The following is a 26,462-nucleotide window of genomic DNA, read 5'->3' on the forward strand; positions in this document are numbered from 1 at the left end:
AGTAAAGAAGAAAAACAGTGAGAAAACACTGAAAGTTCAAACATACAAAGTCAACAGACAATGTAACATACTAACATAACCAACGTAACCCTAGCAGGGAAACTCCAAGGTAATGGTCCTTGTAGGATATAAGCCCGAAGGCAACTGAAAAGAGAACAGCGATGTGGTGGGCGTCGTGTGACACCTGTGGACTCGGAGAAAAGGATTTACGGTAAATACAAAATCCCTCTTTCTCCTTCATCCACTAGGTGTCACTGGAGTTACAATGGGGACGTCCCAGAGCCCCCAATCGTGGGTGGGTGAGCACTGAGAACCCCTTAATACCCTGCGGCCAAACACTGAAGCAGGAGCTGCAAACGTATCAAACCTGTAGAACTTAACAAAGGTTCCACAGCCAGACCAGGTAGCCACTCGGCAGAGCTGCTGGAGAGAAACCCCTCGGGAAGCCGCCCAAGAGGACCCTACCGACCTGGTTGAATGCGCCATTGTGCAAACAGGAGGAGTCCGTGAAGAGGTGACATAGGCCTGACGGATAGTCAACCGAATCCACCTGGACAGCATTTGTTTTGAAGCTGGTCATCCACGACGCACAGGGTCGTAGGTAACAAACAGCGAATCAGACTTCCTGATAGAGGCTGTGCGGGCTACATAAATCCTCAGAGCCCTAACCACATCCAAGAATCTCGCTTCCGGCGAGTCCTCTGGAAAAGCAGGAACCACAATGGGCTGGTTCAAGTGAAAGGCCGATACTACCTTTGGAAGGAAGGCCAGGCTGGTATGGAGCTCCGCTCTGTCAGAATGAAATTGAAGAAACGGGGAGCGACAAGAAAGAGCCCCCAGTTCCGATACACGTCTGGCAGATGCCAGAGCCAGCAATAGTACGACCTTCGTAGGTAGCGGTAGAGGTAGCGAAGGTCCACCTCCTCCAAGGGCTCAAATACCGAGGACTGAAGGTACTGCAGCACCAAGTCCAGGTCCCAGGGAGCCGTTGGAGGGCGAATGGGTGGCTGCAAACGAAGCACCCCCTGAAAAAAGGTTTGCACCTCTGGAAGAAAAGCGAACTTCTTCTGAAAAAAGATGAGACCTGAACCTTTAAGGTATTCAGCCTCAGCCCCGCAGTCAAACCTTCCTGCAGAAAAAGGCGTCGTCTTGCCTTTTTGAACAGGCATGTGGAAACCCCACGCCTCTCGCACCAAACCACATATGAACGCCATATCCGGTGGTAGTGTGCTGAGGTGACCTCTTTCCTGGCACGTAGCATGGTGGGTATAACCGCACGGGGTATACCAGCCCTCCTCAGGATGGACCTCTCAGCAGCCACACCGTCAAATGAAGACGACCTAAATCTGGGTAGATCCAACCAATGACAATTCATGAATATGTGCACAATAAAACATACAAACAAGACAAACAACATTAAACATATACTAAAAGCTAGATTAGCCGGGATTGCCGTTCAGTTCAGTCACTTGAATTGTAGCAATACATGAGGCTTTATGCAAATTCAACTAGAGGCAGTGAGGTATTTCATATAATTACCAGTCCTGTACACTTGGCTCCATGGATAGTGCGCTGCTTTATGTGGTATGTTAACCTCAGGTCAGTCTCTCCAAGAATTTACCAGCGATGCACTCCGGAATAGCTGTAATGGGGACCTTCTCCTGCTGGACCAGCCAGCTAGGTGGTTAATTTGTAATCCACGTATGTTGAGCTGAACAAAAGTAAGTGCAGGACCAGCGGTGAATAGGGCTCAAAAACGCGTTTCTCCGCCTGTCACTGGAATTGGCGGCTTCCTCAGTAAAGATAGCCTTAGCCATCCAGCAACTAGCAAGCACCGGGCATTGGGATGCCCCACTGGCTGTATACATAGCCTTCACCGTGCCATCTAGTTTCCTATCGACCGCGTCTTTTAAGGTCGAAGTACCTGGGACTGGGAATACAACCTTTTTTGAAAGGCGGGACACTGAAGCATCCACTATAGGGGGCTCCTCCCACACCTTCCTGCCCGTAGGATCAAAAGTGAAGGCAGACTTAAAACGCTTGGATAATGAGAAGCGTTTCTCTGGATTTTTCCAGGCAGCTTTGAACACATGTTCTAAGTCAGACTGTTCAGGAAAGACAATATCATGTCTCCTATGGGACACAAAGAATGGGTCCCCTTCAACAGGTGTTTCTAGAGGCAAATCTAGCATGGGTGTCAGAATATCCACCCTTGCTGAAAGCACTTTTAAATCCTGCTGTACCTGCTTAGTCTGTAAAGTATTAGTTGCCAGCTGTGATTAAACATTCTCCAACATGGCTTTCATACCAGTGGCCCATGAGGGTCCCTGGGAGTCAGCCTGCGAACCACTGCGCTGCGGAGACATGTTACTGAGCTGTGGTAACATACATTGCTCACATGCAACTTGTGATGTAGAGCTTGGAGCAAACTTGTTGCTGCAAATCATGCAAGTTATCTTTCTCACCATGCTGGAGAAAATAGCACCCCCTTAAACACACTGGAATCACACTGAACACACAAGCAGTGAATGTACAGTAATATATATAGGTACTTGTTTCCTAGCACGGCGCCCGTTGGGTCCCATCACATACCATTAGTTAAGGTATGCGATGGGACCTGATCTGACCAGATATTTGGGTTTTAAGAGTTTCCTATACAATGTTAAAATCGCGTCACATTACAATGGCATGCGATGCAATGCGATGCGACGCGATTTCATATTGTACACCCACCCTGATGGGTAATTATGTCAAATGCCCCCCCCCCCCCCCCATTGTTAACGCCACCCCACTATTAACGCCAACCCGAAGCATGGCGAGCGCAGCGAGCCTGCCAGGGGCGGCGGTACGCGTCCTCTGACCTTTTCATACCCCCACTATTCACCTCAGCGTGGAGTTAATTTTAGATAGTGTGGCGAGCGCAGCAAGCCACCGAGCCCGAAGCGTGGCGAGGGGATGCGGAATACATGTGAAGTAATACGCGTCCGCTCGCCTCGCTGCGCTCGCCACACTTTATAAAATCAACTCCACGCCGATGTGGATAGTGGTCGGAGGACGCTTACCGCTGCGCTCGCCATGCTTCGGGTTGGCGTTGAGAGTGGGGTGGCGTTAACAATGGGGGGGCATTTGACATAATAATTACCCATCAGGGTAGGTGTTCAATTAAAAATCGGGTCTGATCGCATAGGGATCTGATAGACTCGATGACATAAATTAAAATCGGTGGCGCCATGCTAGGAAACAAGTACCTATATATATTATGTGCAGTTGATCACATATATATATATATATATATATATATATATATATATATACATATACATATACATATACATATATACATACTGTATAACAGTGTGTAAAATGCTTAACTAGCAGTGGGCGAACTCAGAGGAACATGGGGGACACCAGCACCCTGTAACCTGGTCTACCGATTATATAGACCGGCCTCAATTTACAGACACCAATATATAAATACTGTGTACTGCTATAAGTGGCTAAATAGCACACTTAAAGCGCTATCAAACGCTATACTTGCTGTCTCTGCTGACTGATCTCTATCTCTTCAAGGCTGCGCTGAGGAGTGATCTCTGCTCTGCTGTAATGGCGCCCACAGCAGGAGAAGAAGCAGGAAACAGTGTGTACAGGCGCGCTCAGGTCCCGCTCTGAGCTAAGCCCCGCCCCTTGTAATGGCGCCAGGGCTATACAAATTTTTATACTGGCGCCTGGGAACCTTGCAATAAGGATTACCCACATATCGGTATATGCCCTAGTGGTCCAGCGGCAATGTCTGGCATCCAGTCTGTCGGCGTGGCTGCAGTGTAAAAACACCTGCGCGCGATACCTGTGCAGGGCCACCGCGCCACCATACCGCACATAAAACTGGCGTACCCCACTAAGGGGACCCGGATATTACTCGCCACCGGTGTCTTCAGGCTGAGCCAGGGGTGTGCGGCAGCTGGGGGTGTGCTCACTGGTAACAGCACCTTCTCAGGTCGCTGGACCTGCAGCAGGGATCAGTTTGGTTCCTTGAAAGGCCTGCAACTGTCCCTTCCCCCGGCATCCCTCGTCGCAGGGAAGCTGTTAAGCCCAAACAGCAACCCAAAAATAAAGGGATTTTTGTAAGAACCTACCGTTCAAATCCCTTTCCTTTCTCTGATATGGTCCTAGTGACACAGCTTCACATTGGGATGTAGGAGGGTACGCAGGAGCCAGGCACCTATCCTAAAGATTTCAGAGGGGTAGGCTCCTCCCACTGCATCCCAGAATCCACAGTTCAACTTGCAAAGCCACTGGAATACATCAACTCAGTACAAACGCCTGAACATATTATATGCACAAATTTAACATTTCTTTGTAACCATCATAACATGAAACATCATGAACACTGGCATACTTACTGAGCGTAAGGGAGGGATCGCTGTGTCACCAGGACCATATCAGAGAAAGGGATTTGAATGGTAAGTTCTTACAAAAATCCCTTTTTCTCTTTCAATGGTCCTGGTGACACAGCTTCACATTGGGATGTTCAAGAGCCGGTCCTTTGGGAGGGTACGCTCAGGTCTGCAGCTCTCATCACTGCTCGCCCGAAATATGCGTCCTCCGACACGAACTCATGGAACCTGTAGAATTTGGCAAAAGTGTGAAAAGATGACCAAGTGGCGGCCTTGCATACTTGCTCAGCTGTAGCCCCATGGCGAACCGCCCAAGAGGTGGCCACAGACCTGGTGCTATGTGCGTTAATCTTAGCCGAAACAGGCCTACCAACCTTAGTATACGCAAAAGCAATGACTGACCTCAACCACCTGGCAATTGTCTGCTTAGAAGCAGGCCAACCTCTCTTGTGTACATCGTACAAGACCAATAAGGTATCCGTCTTCAAAAAACGTTTCACTCTGTCCACATAAATGCGCAAGCCGCGCACCACATACAAATTCCTTAATTTGTCCCTTTTCTTCGAACCCTCAGGGGGTTGAAACACAAGTAGAACAATCTCCTGATTCAAATGGAAAGTAGACACTACTTTCGGCAAAAATTGGGGAACTGTTCTAAGAACAGCCCTGTCATCATGAAATATAAGGAAGGGAGGCTTACAGGACAAAGCCCCCAACTCCGAAACCCTCTTAGCAGAGGAAACAGCCAATAAAAACACCAATTTCCATGTCAGAAACTTAAGGTCAGCCGACTTTAACGGCTCAAATGGTGGTTTTTGAAGGCACTCCAGCACCAGAGACAAATCCCAGGGTGCCACTGGTTGCTTGTATGGTGATTTCAACCTGGAAACTCCCTGAAGGAAGGTCTGCCCTCCGGAAGCACTGCTATCCTCTTCTGAAAGAAGATTGACAGAGCTGATATTTGTACTTTAAGCGATTGGAGGCTGAGACCTGAAGAAAAAACATCCCGAAGGAATTCAAGTAACTTTGAGAAACTGAACCTTGACGTATGAGATTTCTGTCTCTCACACCACCTAATATAGGTCTTCCAGACTCTATAATAGTTGGCCGAAGATACCGACTTCCTGGCCTTAATCATGGTATTCACCACAGCCTCTGAGAAACCCTTGCTTTTCAAGATCATCGGAAAAGGGGGGAAAACATACGCCAGACTCCCTGTCCAGGGAACGGTCATTGCATCCACAGCCGATGCTAAAGGATCCCGTGTCCTGGCAAAGAACCTGGTACCTGATGGTTGAACCGGGACACCATGAGGTCCACCTCCGGGGTCCCCCAATGAGATGTTTACTGCTGAAAAATCTGTGGGTTCAACCTCCATTCTCCCTTGAGCAGTTCCTCCCTGCTCAAGAAAATCGGCCTCGACATTTTTCACCCCGCCCACGAGAAAATCCGGGAAACCTCCCCCATGGCCAGCCTGCTGCGTGTGCCCCCCTGATGATTCAGGTACACCACAGCCGTGGCATTGTCCGACTGAATCCTTAAGGGAAGACCTTTCAGCCTGTCCTCTGCTAGGTATAGTGCCATCCAAACAGCCCGAAGCTCCAGAACGTTTATCGGTAGTGCTGACTCCTCCGTAGTCCACAAGCTCTGAAGCCTTAAGTCCAGGACTACCGCCCCCCCAGCCCCTGAGACTGGCATCGGTAGTGACTACCAGCCAGTCCCAAGCCTGAAGAGACCGACCCCACTGAAGGGAATCCACATCTGTCCACCATCGGAGGGAAGACCTGGTTTCTGAAGTCAGCTTCATCCTCTCTGTTTTTATGGTCTGGGTATTCCCCGACCAAGAAGTCAGAATGTTCCATTGGAATACCTGGGAGTGGAACCTGGCAAACTGTAGCGTCTCGAAAATCGCCATCATTTTGCCCAGCAACTTTAAGCACTTCCAGATCAAGGGACTCGGTGAATCCAGAATCGCCCTTACCAGGAGAGACATGTCTTTGGCCTTTGTCTCTGGCAGGAATACCCGATGTAAATGAGTATTCATGATCACCCCCAGGAACTGAATCCTCTGTGATGGGACAAGTTGAGACTTTTGTAAGTTTAAAAGACAACCGTGAACTCTCAAAAACTGAATAGCCTCCGCTAGGTGTTTCTGCAAAGTCTCTGCTGAATCTGCTTTGAACACCAGGTCGTCCAGATAAGGCATCACAACGATACCCCTCAATCGGAGAGCAGCCACCATCACGATATGATTTTGGTGAATACCCTTGGAGCTGTGGCCAGTCCAAAGGGCAACGCCCGGAATTGGAAATGCCGGTCCCCTATCGCAAACCTCAGGAGTGTTTGGTGCTCCAGGTGAATAGGGACATGCAGATATGCGTCCTAGATATCCATGGACGCCAAAAATTCTCCCTGGTCCAGGCTGAGAAGCACAGACCGCAGAAACTCCATCTTGAAGTGGTCTACCCACAAGTGGAGATTTATAGATTTAAAGTTTAAGATTGGTCTGAAGGAACCGTCCGGCTTGGGCACTAAAAACAGAATGGAGTAAAAATCTGTTTTCCATTCTTCCCGAGGGACCGGGATCACCACTCCTTTTTCTAGAAGGGACTGAACTGTTCGGAGCAGAGACTCCTTTGGTAATGGAGTGGGCAAGAATCTTCGGTACTTATGTATTATCTGGGCTGCCGATTTTTTGATTGTATGCCTTAACTTAAGGCATACAATCAGATGCGATGCCCCGATTTTTCCATAGGATTCAATGTTAAAATGGACTAAGTCCATATTAACATGGAATTCAATGGGAAAAAGGGGTCCTTTTCATACCCCTACTATCCAAGTGGGCATGGAGTTGGATATAAACCTGTGGCGAGCGTAGCGAGCCCGAAGCGTGGCGAGCCCCGCGAGGGGACGGTATTCTGTGTCCGCTCGCCACGCTTCAGGCTCGGTGGCTCGCAACGCATCAGGCTCGGTGGCTCGCTACGCTCGCCACAGGTTTATATCCAACTCCATGCCCACTTGGATAGTAGGGGTAATAAAAGGACCCCTTTTTCCCATTGAATTCCATGTTAAAATGGACTCAGTCCATTTTAACATTGAATCCTATGGAAAAATCGGGTCCATCGCATCGCATGCGATATGGTCGGATGCGATGCGATGGACCCAATTTCAAAATCGGCAGCCCAGTTAGTACATAAGTACCGAATCTTCTCGGAGGAAGACCTTTGAAAGGGATTTTGTATCCCTGTGATACAATGTCCAACACCCAAGGATCCTGCTCCAGCAATGCTCAAGTTTCCCGGAACCATAGCAGACGACCCCCCACTTTGACCACAGATGGGGGTCCCTAGGCGGTCATGCCGAGGGCTTCTCATCACCTTTGGTGTTTGGTTTCTTGTGGAAAGAACCGAATTTTGACTTTGGGGCCTTACCCTTAGATGACTGGAATTTTCCCCTGAATGCCTGTCCTCGAAAGGACGCTCCCCCTCTAGGGGAGGGCCCAAAGGAAGGCCGAAAGGCTGAAAACCTCAAAGCTTGCTTAGCTGCGGGTGCCGGCAAAAAAGTGCTTTTGCCTCCAGTGGCCTGTTTAATAATCTCCAGCTCAGATCCAAATAACAATTTTCCCTTAAAAGCCAACGCCTCTAAGGCCTTTTTGGATTTGTTATCCGCCTCCCAGGCTTTGAGCCACAGGACTTCTCCTGCCATTAAAGGACACAGTGGATACCCTAGAAGCCATCTTGATAGCTTCCTCCTCTGCCTCAAGCACATATTCCTTCATAAGCCTTCAGCTTTTCAGCCAGCAGCAACACACCTGGATCAGCATGCAATATAGTACACAAATTGCTAGCCCAAACAATCATAGCTTTAGAGACCCAAGCTGACGCAATAAGGGCGCTGAGTGTAAACCCCATCCCCTCAAATATCGCTTTGAGGTTTCCTTCAAGTTTCTTGTCCTCGGGGTCTTTAAAAGCCGCACCCCCTTGGACTGGTAGCAGCACAGTGGCTTTTGAAAGCCTTGCCACAGAAGCATCCACTACAGGCACTTTTTCCCAGAGGTCTGCATGTGCCTCAGGCATAGGATAAAGACTCAAAAACCTTTTTGGCATTTGAAGCCTCTTATCGGGCGTTTTCCATCCCCTTCCAAAATATCCTGTAAACCTTCATCTGCCGGGAAGGTTACAGCCTCTCTACGCTGCCGTTTAAACACCCCTTTGACAGGAGTCTTGTCCTCCTCGGACAAATTTAAAGCCTGCTTAACAGCAGCAATCAAATCCTCCACCCCTGGGGCCGAGGTATCCTCAGAATCATCACCCTGATCCCAGGGAATGTCTGACGTGCATTCTCCTTCCTCTCCAGACAACAGCCAGCAAAGGACCTTTTTGGGGTCCCCACGGCATCATTATCAAATCTATCCAGCAAATCATTAAATCTGCTAATACCCTTAGCAGTGTCCTGCATCACCTGCAAGAGGCCAGGATCTGCTTGGGTCAGAGGCAAGGAGCCTGTAGACTGTTGAGAGGATGACATAGGTTTTGGGGAAGACACCATAACATCACTCTGCCTGTCTAACAGTTGCACTAAAGCCTTAACAGACCTGCCCAGGGCACTGGCCCACGCAGGCTCCGGTTGCTCTACCCTCTGGGGTTCACTGCCCATGGGTCTCACACCAGCGCAAATCAGGCACAATCCCCCTTTGGTCATCTGTTCAGGGACAAATTTGAGTGTACAAACACAACATGCGCTCAATGTAATAGGGGCTCCCTCCCCCAAAGCCACGGACTGTTGCTCTGACATGATGCAAAGAAATCACACAGTGCACAATGAACAGGTGTTATACTCAGTGCTAATGTATATCACAGCCACTTATCTGTCTGAAGCTCCTTCCAGAGAAGGGGGGGGAAGCGATGCCCAGGAAATCCACACTCTGTTAAATTCAGCCACTTCAGCTCCGCAGACTGAGTCTCCCGAATGGCGCCAAACAGAGTGAGGGAAGAGACCAAAGTCCCCGCTGCTGCGGGGTCTGTAGCTTTTTTGTCGCCAACTACCCCCAGTCAGCCGCTCCCACTATATGATTTCCTTGTTCCTAGCGTCTCCCCCTCGCCTGGGGACCACTTGGCCTGTGACACGCTGCTGTCCTCTTGGGGAAGGATCTCAGCGTGAAAGCTCCTCAGAAAATGGTCAAAACCATCACAGAGTGCCTGTCCCCCATGATCCCCACCTAGCATTGAGCCGGCTTCAGTGTGCTCCGGAGCCCAGGCAGCTTCTTAATAGAAGCTGTCAGCGCCGCACAGGCAGTGTCTTCCCTGTGCGCAGTGAGCCGACAGGACGCGCTTCTGTCAGCTCCTGCAGTGCTGTCAGTGTGAGGATTCAATGAGAATCCTCACACTGTGCCTACCTGACTAAGTGTAAAATTAATATAATAAGAAACACCTAATCTATCTCTAAACCTTCGCAGCCTCTTCAGAATAGCACCCACTCCGGTGGGCACCTAAAATGAACTGAGGATTCTGGGATGCAGTGGGAGGAGCCTACCCCTCTGAAATCTTTAGGATAGGTGCCTGGCTCCTGCGGACCCTCCTACATCCCAATGTGAAGCTGTGTCACCAGGACCATTGAAAGAGAAATACCCACTGTATATACACAGTATATTCTTATTTACTTTAACTACTGTTGGAGCAGTTTTCATTCAACCCAACAATGCCGCATGTCGTCCCATCTCGGCGCACCATTCGCTGAGAATGGGATGCGCATGCGTGACACTTGCGCACCACATTCGCAGCAATGATACACGCAAGCATGATTCTAGCACGTCCCCATCTTACCGAGTTGTTGGACAATGAAAACAGCACCATCTGTAAATACAAATGCTGTCTCATACACACACTTGCACTTACTGTAAATATTGGGACTCAGAGCCTGAAAAGAATGCACAGCAACAGCAGTATTTGTCGTTGCTCAGTGTTATGACTAGACGTCTTACATAATTAGTCCCCTCCATGGCGTTTTACCGCGATTCTCGGGCCTGTGGGGAGGAGGAGCCAAATTAAATTACAATAGGTCGGCTTTGCTATCACCCCACAGGCCATCAAATCGTAAAATGCTTGTGGAGAGGGGGGTAGCACGGCGCTATGATTCTGGGATGGAATGCATTAGAAAAAACATTTGTGGTCAGGGCCGGTGCTAGGGTCTTTGGCGCCCCCCTGCAAACTTTCATTTGCGCCCTCTCATACTTTATAAAGGGACCGTGCACACAAAAAAAAAAAAAAGATCTGTGGTCTCACAAGGAAGGGACGTGGCCACACAATAGTACACCCATTTCAAATTGCGCCACACAGTACACCATCTTATTCACATTATATAGCACCAGTGCCATAACTAGACGTTTTGGTGCCCTGTGCCAGAAAGAGAATTTATGACTGCCCCACTACCACAGCGAGAACTGGGAGAATGCACGCTATAGGCGCGCGCCAAAGAATTAGGGGCGTGGCAACATAACAGTACCAATAACACCATAATGCCCATTACACATTATGGCACACGCGGTAATGCCACACAGTACTGCCTATTTCACATTATGTCACACATTGTGATGTGCTTACACATTATGCCAGTAGTAGCCCTGCTTATACCTAATGCCCACGCCAGTTGCCGACAGTAGTAGTGCTGCTGCTTTTAATTAATGCCCACACCAGCTTCCGACAGTACTATCGCTGCCTATATGTAACGCCCACATCAGCTGCCAACAGTAGTATCACTGCCTATACGTAACGCCCACACAAGCTGCCGACAGTAGTAGCGCTGCCTATATGTAAAGCCCACACCAGCTGCCGACAGTAGTAGCGCTGCCTATATGTAAAGCCCACACCAGCTGCCGACAGTAGTAGCGCTGCCTATATGTAAAGCCCACACCAGTTGCCGACAGTAGTAGCGCTGCCTATATGCAAAGCCCACACCAGTTGCCGACAGTAGTAGCGCTGCCTATATGTAATGCCCACACAAGCTGCCGACAGTAGTATCGCTGCCTATACGTAAAGCCCACACTAGTTGCCGACAGTAGTGGCGCTGCCTACAGATAGAGCGGGTCTCGCTCTTGCAGGGGATGGCGGAAGATTCGCCATCCCCCGTAAGGGGATTTGCGCACGTCGCCTTACAACGGGGCTGCTCCCCCCCCCCCGAGTCCCCGCCGCCTCGCCACACCCCCCCCTAACCCTGTCAGTCTCCCTGAAGCGCCCTTTGTAGCTCCGCCCCCTTGCCAGGTGTGGCTCGGCCCATCCTTTCCGGGTAGCTCCGCCCCCTGTTCAGTGTCTTCTGAAACTGATGTAGCTTAAGGGGGGTTGGGACATGGGAGCTGGGAAGGAGCTAAAACTCAGCTGGCGCCACTGCCTGTTGTGTGACAGGCAGCAGCAGCCACTGAGTGCAGGAGCAGCAGCAACGGGGGGGGGGGGGACTCCGCTTCTGACTCCACTGGGATCCTTTTATGTTGTGCCCAATGCTCGTGCGGCACCACCCGCTGTCTTGTCAGCCGCAGCTCCACCACCTGAGTTGCTGCTGGTGTTCGCTCCGGCCAGCCTCCTCTCCCTGTAATGTGGGAAACCGGAAGAGTGGCAGCTGCAGCTATACGCACAAAGCTGGAGCCAGGGAACCTCTGCCGGCATGGCCACCGCTAACCATATTAACTCTGCTGTGGCCGGCCGGCTCCTTCATTCAGTGTCACCTCCAGCTTTCGGCCTTAGGGTCGGCCGGCCTCCCAAGAAACATCCCAGTGACTTTAATGGCCAATCCGCCCCTGGTAGAAGGATAAGAAGAGTGTGGATGACCCAGTCCACGTCCGAGACCCCCCAACAAGTGGCCCCCCCGGACCCATCCCCAATTCAATCACTCTCCACCCAAACGCGATTAGATGACTCGGAGGCCCTAACAGTGGGCACACTGAGGCTTCTATTCCACCAATTTAAGGATGAGGTTGCCTCCGAATTCCGCTCCATGTTTCAGACATGCCAAAAATCCATTGATGACTTGGGCGAACGTACTGACCATCTAGAAACCAAGATGGGAGAGATGGTTGAATCCCACAACGCCCTAATAGATTCCCACGATACCATTGAGGGGGAGGTGTCAGTCCTGAGGGAGAAGGTCGCCGATTTGGAGGATCGCTCCCGTAGAAACAACTTGAAATTGAGGGGCGTCCCAGAATCCATCTCCAACAGCAGCCTTTATGACTTCGCAACTGACCTATTCAAAAAGTTACTCCCCTCCGCCTCCTCACAAGATCTGCTATTATACCGAATTCATCGTCTGCCAAGATCTAGATCCGCCCCGGATGGTGCCCCAAGAGACGTGTTGATGAGGGTTCACTTCTATCACATTAAGGAGGCTCTCTTAAAGGCGGCCAGACCCTCTTCAGATACTGCTGCCACCCTGGGCTCCCTACAACTATTCGGAGACCTCTCCCAGTTCACATTGGCTAAGAGACGTTCCCTCCTCCCGATCACATCCGCCCTGCGCAAGGCCTCTATTCCATACAGATGGGGTTTCCCGACTAAACTTCTTGTAACCAGAGAAGGCTCTACAATTGTCATCTCGAGTGTGGAAGAGGGCCAGAAACTGATCGCGAGATGGAACATATCGGATGACCCCAATGCCTCTTCTCCCTCCCGCCGACTTCAGCCGGACTGGTCGGTGGCCGAGAAACACAGCTAGTGCTCAAGATGGAGGTTCAGCAGTGGACTACAGTTCCAGGTTTCTTTACAAAAATAGAAATGTAGTATTATCTGTTTTCTGCCTTAATCTCTCTCTTCCTTTTGTTTATATACTCTGACTGTTTTGAGGTTTGGTTGTGGTTTGGGCTCGGGGGGATCCCAGGCGGCTGACCATGAGTACACTATGCCTACCCCGTGACTAAGCGGGCCAGGCGAACCAGGCTATAGGATATCCGTCTCATACACCTGTTAGCTAGTACTGTATGCTACTCGTGTCGCGGGTCTGGCCGAGTGGGGTCTCTCTAGAGCTGAAATTTTCTTAGCCTTGAAAATTCACAATGTTAGACTTATACCAATAGATAAACTCCCCCGAGGGGAGCGGGGGCAGCCTGTTGCTACCCCCCTTTCCACATGCGTGAGGTGTTGCTACTTTGGCGCCTCACTTGGGCTCATTTGAGAGCCTCTCTATTTCAGTTGTTTATGTTTTATTTCTGTTTCTTAGATTATCCTTATGTATGTTCCCCCCCTGTCTCTAGCTCACCCCCCTTACGATCCTCATTCTGGGTATCCAAAACAACGCCCCCTCGTGACATCCGTCACCTGGTCGCTACGCTACATATCCCTGTGAGTTATGGTTATAATTATTACATTAAATGTAAAGGGCCTAAACTCTCCCCAAAAGCGTAGAGTAGCTCTATCCTTCTTTCATAAAAAGAGGGCGAGCATTGTGGCCATCCAAGAAACCCACTTCAAAAACTCTGACCCCCCCCCGATTCTCTGATAGCCGCTATCCCTCCTGCTATATGGCGAATGCCCAAACCAAAAAGGCTGGAGTAGCTATTTTATTTTCACAATCCTGCCCCTTCATTTTAAAGTCCCAAATCTCTGACCCGGAGGGAAGGTTCCTTATTCTAGTGGGGTCTCTGGAGGGTAAGGAAGTCACCCTGGTGTCATGCTACGCCCCCAACTCCAAACAATTACAATTCTGCAGAAAAGTTTGCGCAGCGGTCCAGAGGAACGCTAGTGGCGCCATCCTGATGCTGGGCGACTTTAACCTAGTTGTCGACCCGGTAGTCGACAGATCTAATACACCTAGAATCTCACCCGGCAGACCGAGACCTTCCAGTGTTAGGTCCCCCACGGGCCTTGGACAGATACTAGGAGAGTTTGACCTTTACGACGCATGGCGGGTCAAACACCCGAGGGAGAGAGACTTCACCTTTTATTCCCACCCCCATGCCTCATATTCCAGGATTGACATGTTACTGACGGACAGACTGACGCTAGCATCTATATCGGACATCAAGATTCTTCCCATGTCCTGGTCAGATCATTCCCCACTCCTCATTGATTGGGACATAGACGCGCGTAACCAGACCCCCGGCCCCTGGAAGATGGGTAGGTTCATATTGTCTCAGCCAGGGGTTTTTTATGCAATTCAGCAAGATATCACATCATACCTAGACAACAATTCACCTGACGACACCAACACGTTCAACCACTGGTGCTCGCTAAAAGCTGTAATCCGAGGCTCAATAATCCAGGCAGCTGCTAGGATTAAAAGAGCTCACAAAATCAACTTAGAAACTGCAGAGAGGAAACTGGCGGGGCTAGAGGAGGAACATAAGCTGACCCCTCTTAATAAATCTATCTACAAGCAGCTATTGTTAGCTAGGGAGGAGGTGAACAGTTTCTACCTCCAGGAGGTGCAGCGCAATCTAGCTCGCCTGAATCAAAGATTTTATGTTTTCAGTAATAAAGCTGGAAGACTCCTAGCCCGGAAACTGAGAGGGAAAAGGGCGAAGGCCCGGATCCAGTACCTCTCGGCTCCTGGAGGGGCTAGGGTTTCCGACCCGAGCGAGATAGCCAACTTATTTGCCGAGTATTACACTCAGCTATACAATTTAAAATCAGATGCTGAAACCCCTCAACCTGTAGAATCCGACATTCAGGCCTTCCTGAACACATTGAACTTACCTAAACTGAGCCCTGAAACATGTCTCCTCCTAGATGCCCCCTGGTCCCTCCGGGAGATCGAGAATGTGATTGAAGACCTCCCGGTAGATAAAGCCCCAGGCCCGGATGGTTACCCCTCCAACTTCTATAAAAAATATAAGCCTGAGCTAGCCCCGGTACTATTACGGGTCTTTAACGAGGCCTCATCCTCCCATTCCTTTCCTAGGGAGATGTCGGAGGCACAAATTGTTACCATCCCCAAACCGGGTAAGTCACCAGCCCTAGTAGCTAACTACCGCCCGATTGCGCTCCTAAACGTCGATGTAAAAATCTATGCCAAATTAATAGCCAATCGCCTATGCCCCTTACTCCCCTCACTAATAGCGGCAGATCAGGTGGGGTTTGTCCCAGGGAGACAGGCGCCAGACAATACCCGCAGGGTATTTAATGTTATGGAACACTGTGACTACCAGGGACAGCCCCTGTTGGTGCTGTCCCTGGACGCAGAAAAAGCCTTTGACAGGCTACACTGGGGATACCTTAACTCAGTGCTAGACTCATTCGGATTCCAGGGAAGATTTTTGGGCTCTATTATGTCCCTTTACTCTAACCCATCGGCAAGGGTATTCACCAATGGAACCCTCTCGGCACCCTTTGGCATCTCCAACGGGACCAGACAGGGCTGCCCCCTATCGCCCCTTATCTTTGCCTTAGCAATAGAACCCCTGGCTGAGACAATCAGGAAGAACCGGGGAGTCGAGGGTCCGACAATTGGAGGACTCTCACATAAAATAAGCCTATTCGCTGACGACATCTTGCTATGCATCACAAATCCTACATCATCCCTCCCTATCCTGCACAACATCCTAGACCTCTACACAAAAATTTCATACTATAAACTCAACACGACCAAGACTGAAGCCCTCCCGCTACATATCCCTCTTGAGACTTTAGTGCGACTTAAAGACGAGTATAGATATTCCTGGCAAACACAAGCTATTAAATACCTTGGGGTTCAGCTAGCCAGGGAACCCGACATCATCGAATGCAATTACACCCCTCTGCTTAACTCGCTTGAGAAACTTACAAAGGACTGGCTACTACACGAAATTTCCTGGTTAGGGAGGGTAGCGGCAGCCAAAATGACGTTACTTCCCAAGCTGCTATACTTGTTTAGAGCCATACCTAGACCTACCCCTAGAAAGCTAACCCTTAGGATCAATAGACTATTCTCCAGCTTCATCTGGAAGGGAGCGAGACCTCGCATTGCCAGGCGCACATTGGTGCTCCCAAAAGACTCAGGAGGTGTTGCATACCCAGATCTTGAGCGATACCAAGCGGCCTGCATACCCAGATCTTGAGCGATACCAAGCGGCCTGCATTCTGAGCCAGGCCCGCGACTGGTTTGTGAAGCATAGCCCCAAACCATGGGTTTGTATTGAAAGAGCCTTCATGAAGAACTGCTCACTCTCCGAGCTCTTCTTTCTACCAGCCAGGGCGATTCCCTCATGGACGGGCCCGGGATTGTCGGTTAAAGCCACTTTGCGCGCCTGGCAAGAGGTTGTCACGATAGACCCAGATATATTGCTACCAGCCCCCTGTCTCCCCATTAGCTCGTTTAGCAACCTGATCCCTAACCTTCGTCTGGAGACTTGGATGGAGGGGGGAATCAAGTGTTTGAAAGACATCTACGACACAAACGCCCTCCTCTCCTTCTCCCAACTACAGACGCAGTTCAACATCCCTAAACACGACTTTTTTAAATACTTGCAGATACGACACTGGTTGTCAGAATTTACAGGGAGAAAAGCACCTCGATTTCCGCCAGCTCTGTCCCTCCTCCTATCATCCTCCAACCACAAGGGTGGTATCTCCAGATGGTACAAATATATAATACTCTTGGGCAGGGGAGGGAAGCTGGTGTCACAGATTGGTTGGGAGAAAGATCTAGCTCGGGAACTTCCGGAGTCAGTCTGGGACGACATCTTCAGGACCGGTTTTAAAATCTCTAAATGCGCGCATCACTGTGAAATGTACTATAAACTATGTAGCAGAGCGTATTTTACCCCCAGCCGGCTCAATGCCATCTGGCCCTCCGTATCTAATCTTTGTTGGAGGGGATGTGGATCGGTTGGATCGTTAGTGCATATCTTCTGGGGATGCGCGAATTTAAGATCATTGTGGCGAGAGGTTTTCTCCCTGATAGACAAAGTCTTGGGTGTCGCTATCCCTGAGGACCCCCTGGCGACTTTACTACATCAGCTCCCATTCCCACTGCCTAGCTGTGATAGATATATACTGGGCCACATTCTAATAGCAACTAAAGCGGCTATCGGACGAATGTGGAAGTCCCCCTCGGTGCCTACGATACAAAGTATCACTAATGCAGTACATAAACACTACATTTTTGAAACCGCAAGCTGTAAATACTCCTCTTCCCCCTCCTCCGTGCACATGAAATGGTTCAGATGGGGAGAGTTCCGGGAAAAGAGCGGCCAACCCCTAGGTCTCAGCGACCAAGTGAATTTGTCCAGCCTAAACTCACCATAAGTAGTATATATAATTTAAAAACGGACCAAGTCCCTGTGTAGACTTGGGCCCCGATATTTGGATTCACCCGCCTGCTATATGTCCCCCCCACGTATGTACACTTCCCTACTGTGCCTGTCTTGTCTTATTCCTCTTATCTTTATTTTTCTTTAACTTTTTCTTTATTTCTTCATTTCTTTTTTTTCTTTTCCTTTTGCTTCTCCTACCAATAAATAGTATTTTGTGGTTATGAGATTAGGACACGGTTATGTATTAGAGCAGGATTCAATTCTCAACTCCCAGCTTTAATGTCCCTGAAACGGAGAATAGGCTTAACTGCATGCTGGAATCTGAAAATGTACCAGTCATTGTCTTTTATCTGTTTTGTACAATCCTACTCCTAACTGACAAGCTGTTTTATATATCACTGTACATATCATTGTATGTCCTACCTCTTCCTTTCAATTCTCTTTAATAAAAAACAATGATGAAAAAAAAGAAGAGTGTGGATACTTCCTTTTCATTTGTGGGCTCAAATGAAGAGAAAGTGCCAGAGGGTTCAGGTGGGGAAGAAAGAGGGTTAGAAGTTGTGGAGCATACCATTTTATCTCGGATGCTATCAATCTTGTCCTTAAAGTAGGAGGCAAATTCTTGTGCACTGATGGTAGCCGGTGGGGGAGGATGGGGAGGGTACAGAAGAGACTTATAGGTGTTAAAAAGTCGCTTAGGGTTGGTGGCATGAGAAGAGATGAGAGATTGGTAATATGTTTGTTTGGTAGTGTCCAAAGCATTGCAGTAGGAGTGGTAGCTAGTCTTATGTGAGGAAATAAGTCATACTACGAGATTTGCACCATTGGCATTAAACTTTATGTGACTGATTTCGTAAGTGTTGTTTTGGAGTGCCACGGTTGGCATCTAAGCCTACGTGGGGTGAAATGGGTAGCTGGAGCCACTTCATTAAGGACTGTTTCAAGAGTCTGGTAGAGGTGGGAAAAAGCAGAGTCAGGAGAGGTAAATGTAGAAATTAGTGAGAGCTGTTGTTGCAGGGAGGGGGAAAGTTGTGGAAAATTAATAGCATTAGTATTTCTGCGGGTTAGGGTAGGCATGATTTCAGTGTCAGTGAGCTTGGGGTAATGGAGGAGAGCGAGAGGGTAATGAGATTGTGATCAGAGAGAGGGAAGGGAGTGTTAGTAAAATCAGAGACTGAGCACATCCTGGTGAAAACAAGGTCAAGGCAGTGGCCTTCCTCATGAGTAGAGGAGTCGGACCACTGGGAGAGGCCGAGAGAGGAGTTTAGAGAGGAGTTTGGAAGAATGCAAAGATGGTGGACTGTCAATAGCAATATTGAAGTTACTCAGGATGATAGTTGCGATGTCAGCAGATAAGAAATGGGGGAGCCAGGCCAGGCAGAGAAATCTTCTAGAAATTTAGTTTTGGGAAGCCCAGGTGGGCGATAGATAGCAGCAACATGCAGAGAGAAAGGGGAAAAAACCCTAATAGAGTTAACTTCAAATTATGTAAATGTGAGTGAAGGAACTGGTGGTAGAACAGAGTATGTGAAGGCTTGTGGCAATAATTATACCAACCCCAACTCCTTTACAGTTACCAGGCCTGGAGGTGTGAGTAAAGTAGAAACCACCATGTGACAGTGCTGCAGGCGAGGCCGTGTCCGATTGTGTGAGCCAGGTTTCTGTAATGGCCAGCAGGTACAAGTTGTGAGAGATGAAGAGGTCATGGATGGATGTTCATTTATTGCAAACAGAGCGTGCATTCAATAGGGTACATTTAAGCTGTTTGGTGTGTGGTGGCAGGCATGCGATATTTATGAGGTTAGCTGAATTTCTAGGCCTACAACCAGTAAAATCTGAGTGGGACAGGTGGTTGGGGCCTGGGTTTGGTGATATGTCACCAGCTAATAAGATTATAAAGGAGAGATATATAGGTGGATGTTCGTGGTTTTTTTTTATATTGGTGGTGGGCTGTGGATGTGAAAGTACAAGTAGACAAGTAAGTAAAGAGCTCATGAGTGTTTAGAAGAGGGGAGTGAATAATGGAAGAGGCAATGTGTGCTGAGTGGTGAGTGTCAGGGAGATTATAGGATGGTTGAAGTTTGGTGAGTATTCCATGTAATGAAATGAGAAGTTGCAGTTTTGTGAGCATGATATGATTGGTGTATGTTAGAGATAGGGTTAAGTAGAGTGGATAAGTACAGTATAGTAATATTGTGTAATAAGTATTATATTTACCTTGCTTGAAGTTGTTCAATGCTTCTAGCACAGTGTGGTCTGTATATCAGCACTGATATGCAAACCAGACATGTGCTAGAAACACCACAGCAGACAGCGACACCCCAGGCAGGGAAGAGGAACTGCATGGGTTTTCAAAGTTGGCGGGTGCTAGAATGAACACTACTAATGGTGGCTTGCTTCACTGATAAGGACAGCTCTTTGGATATCATATTGAGAGTCGACAGCAACAGATTCCAAATGCAAATGTCACACCTGGAATCAACTCTGGACCTTTTATCTGCTTAATTGATGATGAAATAAGGAGGGAATAGCCCACATAAAACCGCTTTTGAGTCGATTTGAGTTGTAATTCCTACACCGTTCACCTGATTGAGGATTAAATACCCTCAAACTAAAGCTGAAAGACTGCAGTTAAAGGCCTATATGTTTGGTTCATGTCAATCCCATTGTGGTGGTGTATAGAGCCCAAAATATGAGAATTGTGTTGATGTTATAATTTTTATGGACCTGTCTATGTTCTGCAGTCTCATATTCAAATGTACATTTTCTAAAAAACTGTCAAAAGGTATCTTTTTACGGTTACCTGATCAACGTTGCTAGAAAGAGTATTGAGCAGAATAAGTCCACGCCCTTTCATGAGGTATTCAACAAGTATTGCCATGTGGCTTTCCTCCTCTTCATCATCCCTGATCTCTTTTCCTGCACTGCATAGCTTGTTAACATCTGACAAAAATTCTCGAGCTACGACATTGCAGTAGCTATTCATGATGAGGCTGTAATTGACAAAAAAAAATGTAATAACGGTTAAAGGAACAATATATAGTTCTCTTGACATAAGGAATGCATGAATACATAAAGATACAATGTGAAAATAGTTAGATCTATGTTGACATTCTTGGGTCAAGGTAAATTATTGAATATTAAACACATCCGTTGTTGACCCATAGACCATGAGAGGCAATTCTATTGTTTTATGGGCACCTTACATTGTACAGTATTTCTTCGATCACTTTAAACAGAGTGTTATGCAAATGTTTGGGCACCTGGGTGTTTGTGTAGGGTGGGAGGCAAAATATACTGAATCAGCACCATGGGGTCAACATGTCAACCTTTTGAATGTCATATCACACCCATGAAAACAAGGTGCTTACTACACAGACAAGGCCAATGTTATTGCTTCTTGCAAGTACACAACACCTGTATAGGATAACGGTCACCCTGCATATAAAAACACTAACAAGACAACCTCAATTATGGATCTTTATACCATTTCAGGTAATTCACTGGTCTTGAATTGTTTAAATTTTATTAAAAAGAGTGAAAAAAAATGGGAGTGTTTCGTAACTTAATGACTGGTACTGTATAGAATAGTCAATTCACTGGGTTAAGAAATTTAGGTTATTAAAATATTAAAGAGGTTACATTATGCATTTCAACATGTTTCTCTTGCAAGAATACCTTTAATACTTTTGTATGATAGGGTAAAGCAGCTAAACTTTGGACTGATCACACCAAAGTTGGCACTCAAAAGTTTAAACTTTGTGAAAGATTCTCAAAACATCCGCTAAAAATGCCAGAATCACCCAGACTATTCTTTTAATATAAATAAATACAACCAAGGTCATTTGATTGACGTTTAGCTAAATACTGCACCTAAAGAAAAAAAAAAAGTTGCTGTGAGCATCAATGGCGTTTTTAAACAGATATTTTGAGGATCTCGCTCAGCAACATTGGCACTCAAAGGGTTAATAAGGCTTGCTTGGCAATTTCCACACCTATTTTGACAAATTCCCTTGGCACTCAAAGTGTTAAATATAAAAAGTGACTGCATTGCTTAATATATGTATTTCACATTCATACATAATTTTCTATTAACACTACAGGCATGTACACAATAGCCAATAATAGTTAACAATACATTTGTGCATATCGGCTAATGTCTACACACTATATGACGGAGGATATTGTGAACAGGGGCCATGCTGGAAAATGCAGTATGGCCCCTACTTACTCCCAAACACTGTCCACAAGGCACTAAATTTATTTATTTATTAACAGTTTCTTATATAGCGCAGCATATTCCGTTGCGCTTTACATAGGGGACAGTGATACAACAAAACAGGGTATTTACAGACAGTCAAAATGTAGGAGGGCCCTGCTCGCAAGCTTACAATCTATAGTAAATGATGTGTAAGTATATCCATGCTTTGCAACAGGTAACTTAATTTAAATTAACCATTTGGGCTAAGACATGGATATATGCAATTCCTAGACTTTTGCGAAACCTTGATGACTACTTTTGGGAATCTCTTCCATATGATTGTTACATTTGTATATTATGCACAAATGGTCAATTTGTAAACTGATTAAAAGGCAAAATAGCTCATACAATGTATTGATAAAAGTTACAATTAGGGAGGCCAATCCTGGGATCGGGATACCGGGATTTTTGCCTAAAATCAGCGGGATTTGAATACCAGGATTTAAGCTTCCAAGCTTCTTTTTTTTTTTTTTTAAGCTGGGCAGGCAGCACCTTAAAAAAAAAAAAGGGATTTTTGTAAGAACTTACCGTTCGAATCCCTTTCTCTGATATGGTCCTGGTGACACAGCTCAACACTGGGATGTAGGAGGGTCCGAAGGAGCCAGGCACTTATCCTAAAGCTTTTAGAGTGTAGGCTCCTCCCCTACTGCATCCCGGACTCTTCAGTTCAATCTTTCAAAGCCACTGGAATACATTAACTCAGTACAAACGCCTGCACATATTATATGCACATTTTTTTAACAATAACTTTTAACCATATAACATGAAACATCATGAACCTGGGATACTTACTGAGCATAAGGGAGGGATCGCTGTGTCACCAGGACCATATCAGAGAAAGGGATTCGAACGGTAAGTTCTTACAAAAATCCCTTTTTCTCTTTCAATGGTCCTGGTGACACAGCTCAACACTGGGACGTTCCAGAGACGGTCCTTTGGGTGGGTACGCTCAGGTCTGCAGCTCTCATTACTGCTCGCCCGAATGATGCGTCCTCCAACGCGAACTCATGGAACCTATAGAATTTGGCAAAGGTATGAATAGATGACCAAGTGGCAGCCCTGCAAACCTGCTCAGCTGTTGCCCCATGTCGAACCGCCCAAGAGGTGGCAACCGACCTGGTGGTATGCGCATTAATCCTGGCCGGTACAGGCCTACCAACTTTAGTATATGCAAACGCTATAACAGAGAGCAACCACCTAGCAATGGTCTGCTTAGAAGCAGGCCAACCAATTTTGTGTATGTCATACAAAACCAGTAAAGTATCAGTCTTTCTGACACTCTTAACTCTGTCCACATAAATGCGCAAGGCGCGCACAACATCCAAATTTCTCAATTTGTCCCTTTTCCTAGAACCCTCTGGGGGTTGAAACACAGGCAGAACGCGCACAACATCCAAATTTCTTAATTTGTCCCTTTTCCTAGAACCCTCTGGGGGTTGAAACACAGGCAGAACTATCTCCTGATTTAGATGGAAAGCAGAGACTACTTTCGGTAAAAATTGGGGTACCGTCCGAAGGACAGCCCTATCATCGTGAAATATAAGGAAAGGAGACTTGCATGATAATGCTCCCAACTCCGATACTCTCTTTGCTGACGCCACTGCCAACAAAAATACCAGCTTCCACGTAAGGAATTTAAGATCAGCCGACCTTAATGGTTCAAAAGGCGCCTTTTGAAGGCACTCCAACACCAGCGATAAATCCCATGGTGCTACTGGTTGTTTAGTAGATTAGCGGGAAGGATTGGCACTGGTTAGACGTAATGGATTGAAATTTATTAAATAATCAAATAATCGAAAGGCCAACATAATTACCGCTTGTTGGAGAAGATTTTAAGCGGTGTCCGGTTGGCGGTGCTCCCAAAAGGATGTTCAGTGTTTAGACTGAAAAAAAGGGAGGGGGTCACGAAGATGACCACAAAGGAACATACGTAAGGTTTTTTGGGGCACACTTGAAAAAATATTAATAATAACGAGTGAATGATGTATTGAATATTGAGTGTAATAAAGCTTAACTTTTATTAGGGTTGCTTAGTAGCAACCCTAATAAAAGTTAAGCTTTATTACACTCAATATTCAATACATCATTCACTCGTTATTATTAATATTTTTTCAAGTGTGCCCCAAAAAACCTTACGTAAGCTACTGGTTGTTTGTAGGGAGGTTTCAACCGAGACACTCCCTACAGGAAGGTCTGTACTTCCGGTAATAATGCAATCCTTCTTTGGAAGTAAATAGACAAGGCCGAGATCTGTACTTTTAATGATTGAAGGCTTAACCCTGAGGAAAAGCCATCCTGCAAAAATTCCAACATTTTTGCCAATTTAAAGCGTGATGTGTGTGACTTCTGTCTTTCACACCATCGAATATAGGTCTTCCAGACCCTATAATAATTCGCTGAAGACACTGACTTTCTGGCTTTTATCATTGTGTTAACCACCGCCTCTGAGAATCCTTTATTCCTCAAAATGGCGGTTTCAACAGCCAGGCCGTCAAATTTAATCGAGCTGAATCCAGATGGTTGAACGGTCCTTGTTTTAGCAGGTCTGACCTCAGAGGTAGACGCCACGAGTCCACAGACAATCTCTGAAGCCTCAAGTACCAGGATCTCCTTGGCCAATCCGGGGCCACTAAGATTACCGGGCTTTCCTGGGCCTGTATCTTTTTAAACACCCTTGCTAGCATTGGAAAAGGTGGAAAGACATAAAGGAGATTCCCCTCCCAGGGGATAGTCATGGCATCCACTGCTTCTGCCAGTGGGTCCCTTGTTCTGGCATAGAACCTGGGTACCTGATGATTGAACCTGGATGCCATCAGGTCCACATCCGGGGTTCCCCACCTCCGTGTAATCTGGTGAAACACCTGTGAGTTCAGGCTCCATTCCCCTTCCATCAGCTCCTTCCTGCTCAGGAAGTCGGCCTCTATATTCTCCACTCCTGGTATGAATATAGCTGATAAGGCTGGAACATTCTGTTCCGCCCACAAGAGGATTCTGGACACCTCCCACATAGCCAGCTTGCTGCGTGTGCCTCCCTGGTGATTCAGATACGCCACAGCCGTGGCATTGTCGGTCTGAATCCTTAAAGGGAGCCTCTGTAACCTGTCTCCCGCCAGAGAAATCACTTTCCACACTGCTCTCAGTTCCAAGATGTTGATCGGTAAAGCAGACTCTTCTGGAGTCCACAAGCCCTGCAGACGCAAGTCCGAGACTACTGCCCCCCAGCTCCTGAGACTGAGACTGGCGTCTGTAGTGACTACCAGCCAGCTCCAGGGACCGACCCCACTGAAGGGAATCCACCTCTGTCCACCATTTCAGGGACGATCGAGTTTCCGAAGACAACACTATCTGTTCTGACTTCATGGTCTGCGTGTTTCCTGACCAAACCGTCAAAATGTTCCACTGGAACACCCGAGAGTGGAACCTGGCAAACTGCAACGTCTCAAAAGACGCCACCCTTTTTCCCCAGCAACTTGAGGCACCTCCATACTGATGTGCTCCGAGAACCGAGAATCTCCTGGACCAAGACAGCAAGATCCCTGGCCTTTGCCTCTGGTAAAAATACCCGATGTAAGTGGGTATCCAGAACCACTCCCAGGAATTGAAGTCTCTGTGACGGCACCAACTCAGACTTTTGCAAGTTTAAAATCCAGCCGTGCGCCTGCAAAAAACTGATGGCTTCTGCCAAATGACTCTGCAACATGTCTGCTGACTCCGCTTTGAACAGCCGGTCGTCCAAATACGGTATTACCATGATTCCCCTCAGCCGAAGCACAGCCACCATTACAGACATTATTTTGGTGAATACCCTTGGTGCTGTGGCCAGACCAAAGGGCAACGCCTGGAATTGCAAGTGCAGGTCTCCTATCACAAACCTCAACAGGGCCTGATGTTCTGGGTGTATAGGGACATGAAGGTACGCGTCCTGGACATCCATGGACGCCAAAAATTCTCCCTGGTCCAGGCTTAGTAGCACTGACTGTAGAGACTCCATTTTGAAATGGTCTACCCACAAATGGACATTCAGAGACTTTAAATTCAGAATTGGTCTGAAGGACCCGTCTGGTTTGGGCACCAGAAACAGAGTGGAATAAAAACCTCTTTTCCACTCCGCTCTGGGAACCGGGATAACCACCCCCTTCTTTAACAGAGAGTGAGCCGCTCCCAAGAGGGCTGTACGGAGCCAAGCCTCCTTTGGTAGTGGTGTGGGAATAAATCTTGTCGGAGGAAGACCTTAGAAAGGAATTCTGTAACCCTGGGCTATAATGTCTAATACCCAGGAATCCTGGTCTAGCAATGCCCATGCGTCCCTGAACTGTGACAGACGCCCCCCTACCCTGACCACAGCCGGGCATATCCCCTGGCAGTCATGTGGAGGGTTTGTCCTCTCCTTTGGTGTTAGGTTTCTTATGGAAGGAACCAAATTTTTACTTTTGGGCTTTACCCCTGGAGGACTGAAACTTTCCCCTAAATGACTGTCCTAGAAAGGACGCACCTCCTCTAGGGGAGGGCCGAAAGGACGGCCTAAAAGCAGAAAATCTTGATGTCTGCTTGGCTGCGGGGGCAGGCAGGAAGGTACTTTTGCCACCTGTGGCCT

At 47.6% G+C, this 26,462-nt stretch overlaps 1 protein-coding gene across 1 annotated transcript in view; it reads right to left on the reverse strand.

The window, feature by feature from the left end:
- The window catches only part of LYST (lysosomal trafficking regulator), a 574,932-nt gene that overhangs the window by 521,778 nt on the left and 26,692 nt on the right, over window positions 1–26,462 (reverse strand). The window contains exon 2 of the mRNA XM_083176391.1: window positions 20,411–20,600. Coding sequence (XP_083032517.1) covers window positions 20,411–20,600 — 190 coding nt within the window. The remainder of the gene's footprint in view (window positions 1–20,410; window positions 20,601–26,462) is intronic.

This window comes from Crinia signifera, chromosome 3, assembly GCF_055691185.1.
Source record: "Crinia signifera chromosome 3, ASM5569118v1, whole genome shotgun sequence".
Classification (NCBI taxonomy): domain Eukaryota; kingdom Metazoa; phylum Chordata; class Amphibia; order Anura; family Myobatrachidae; genus Crinia; species Crinia signifera.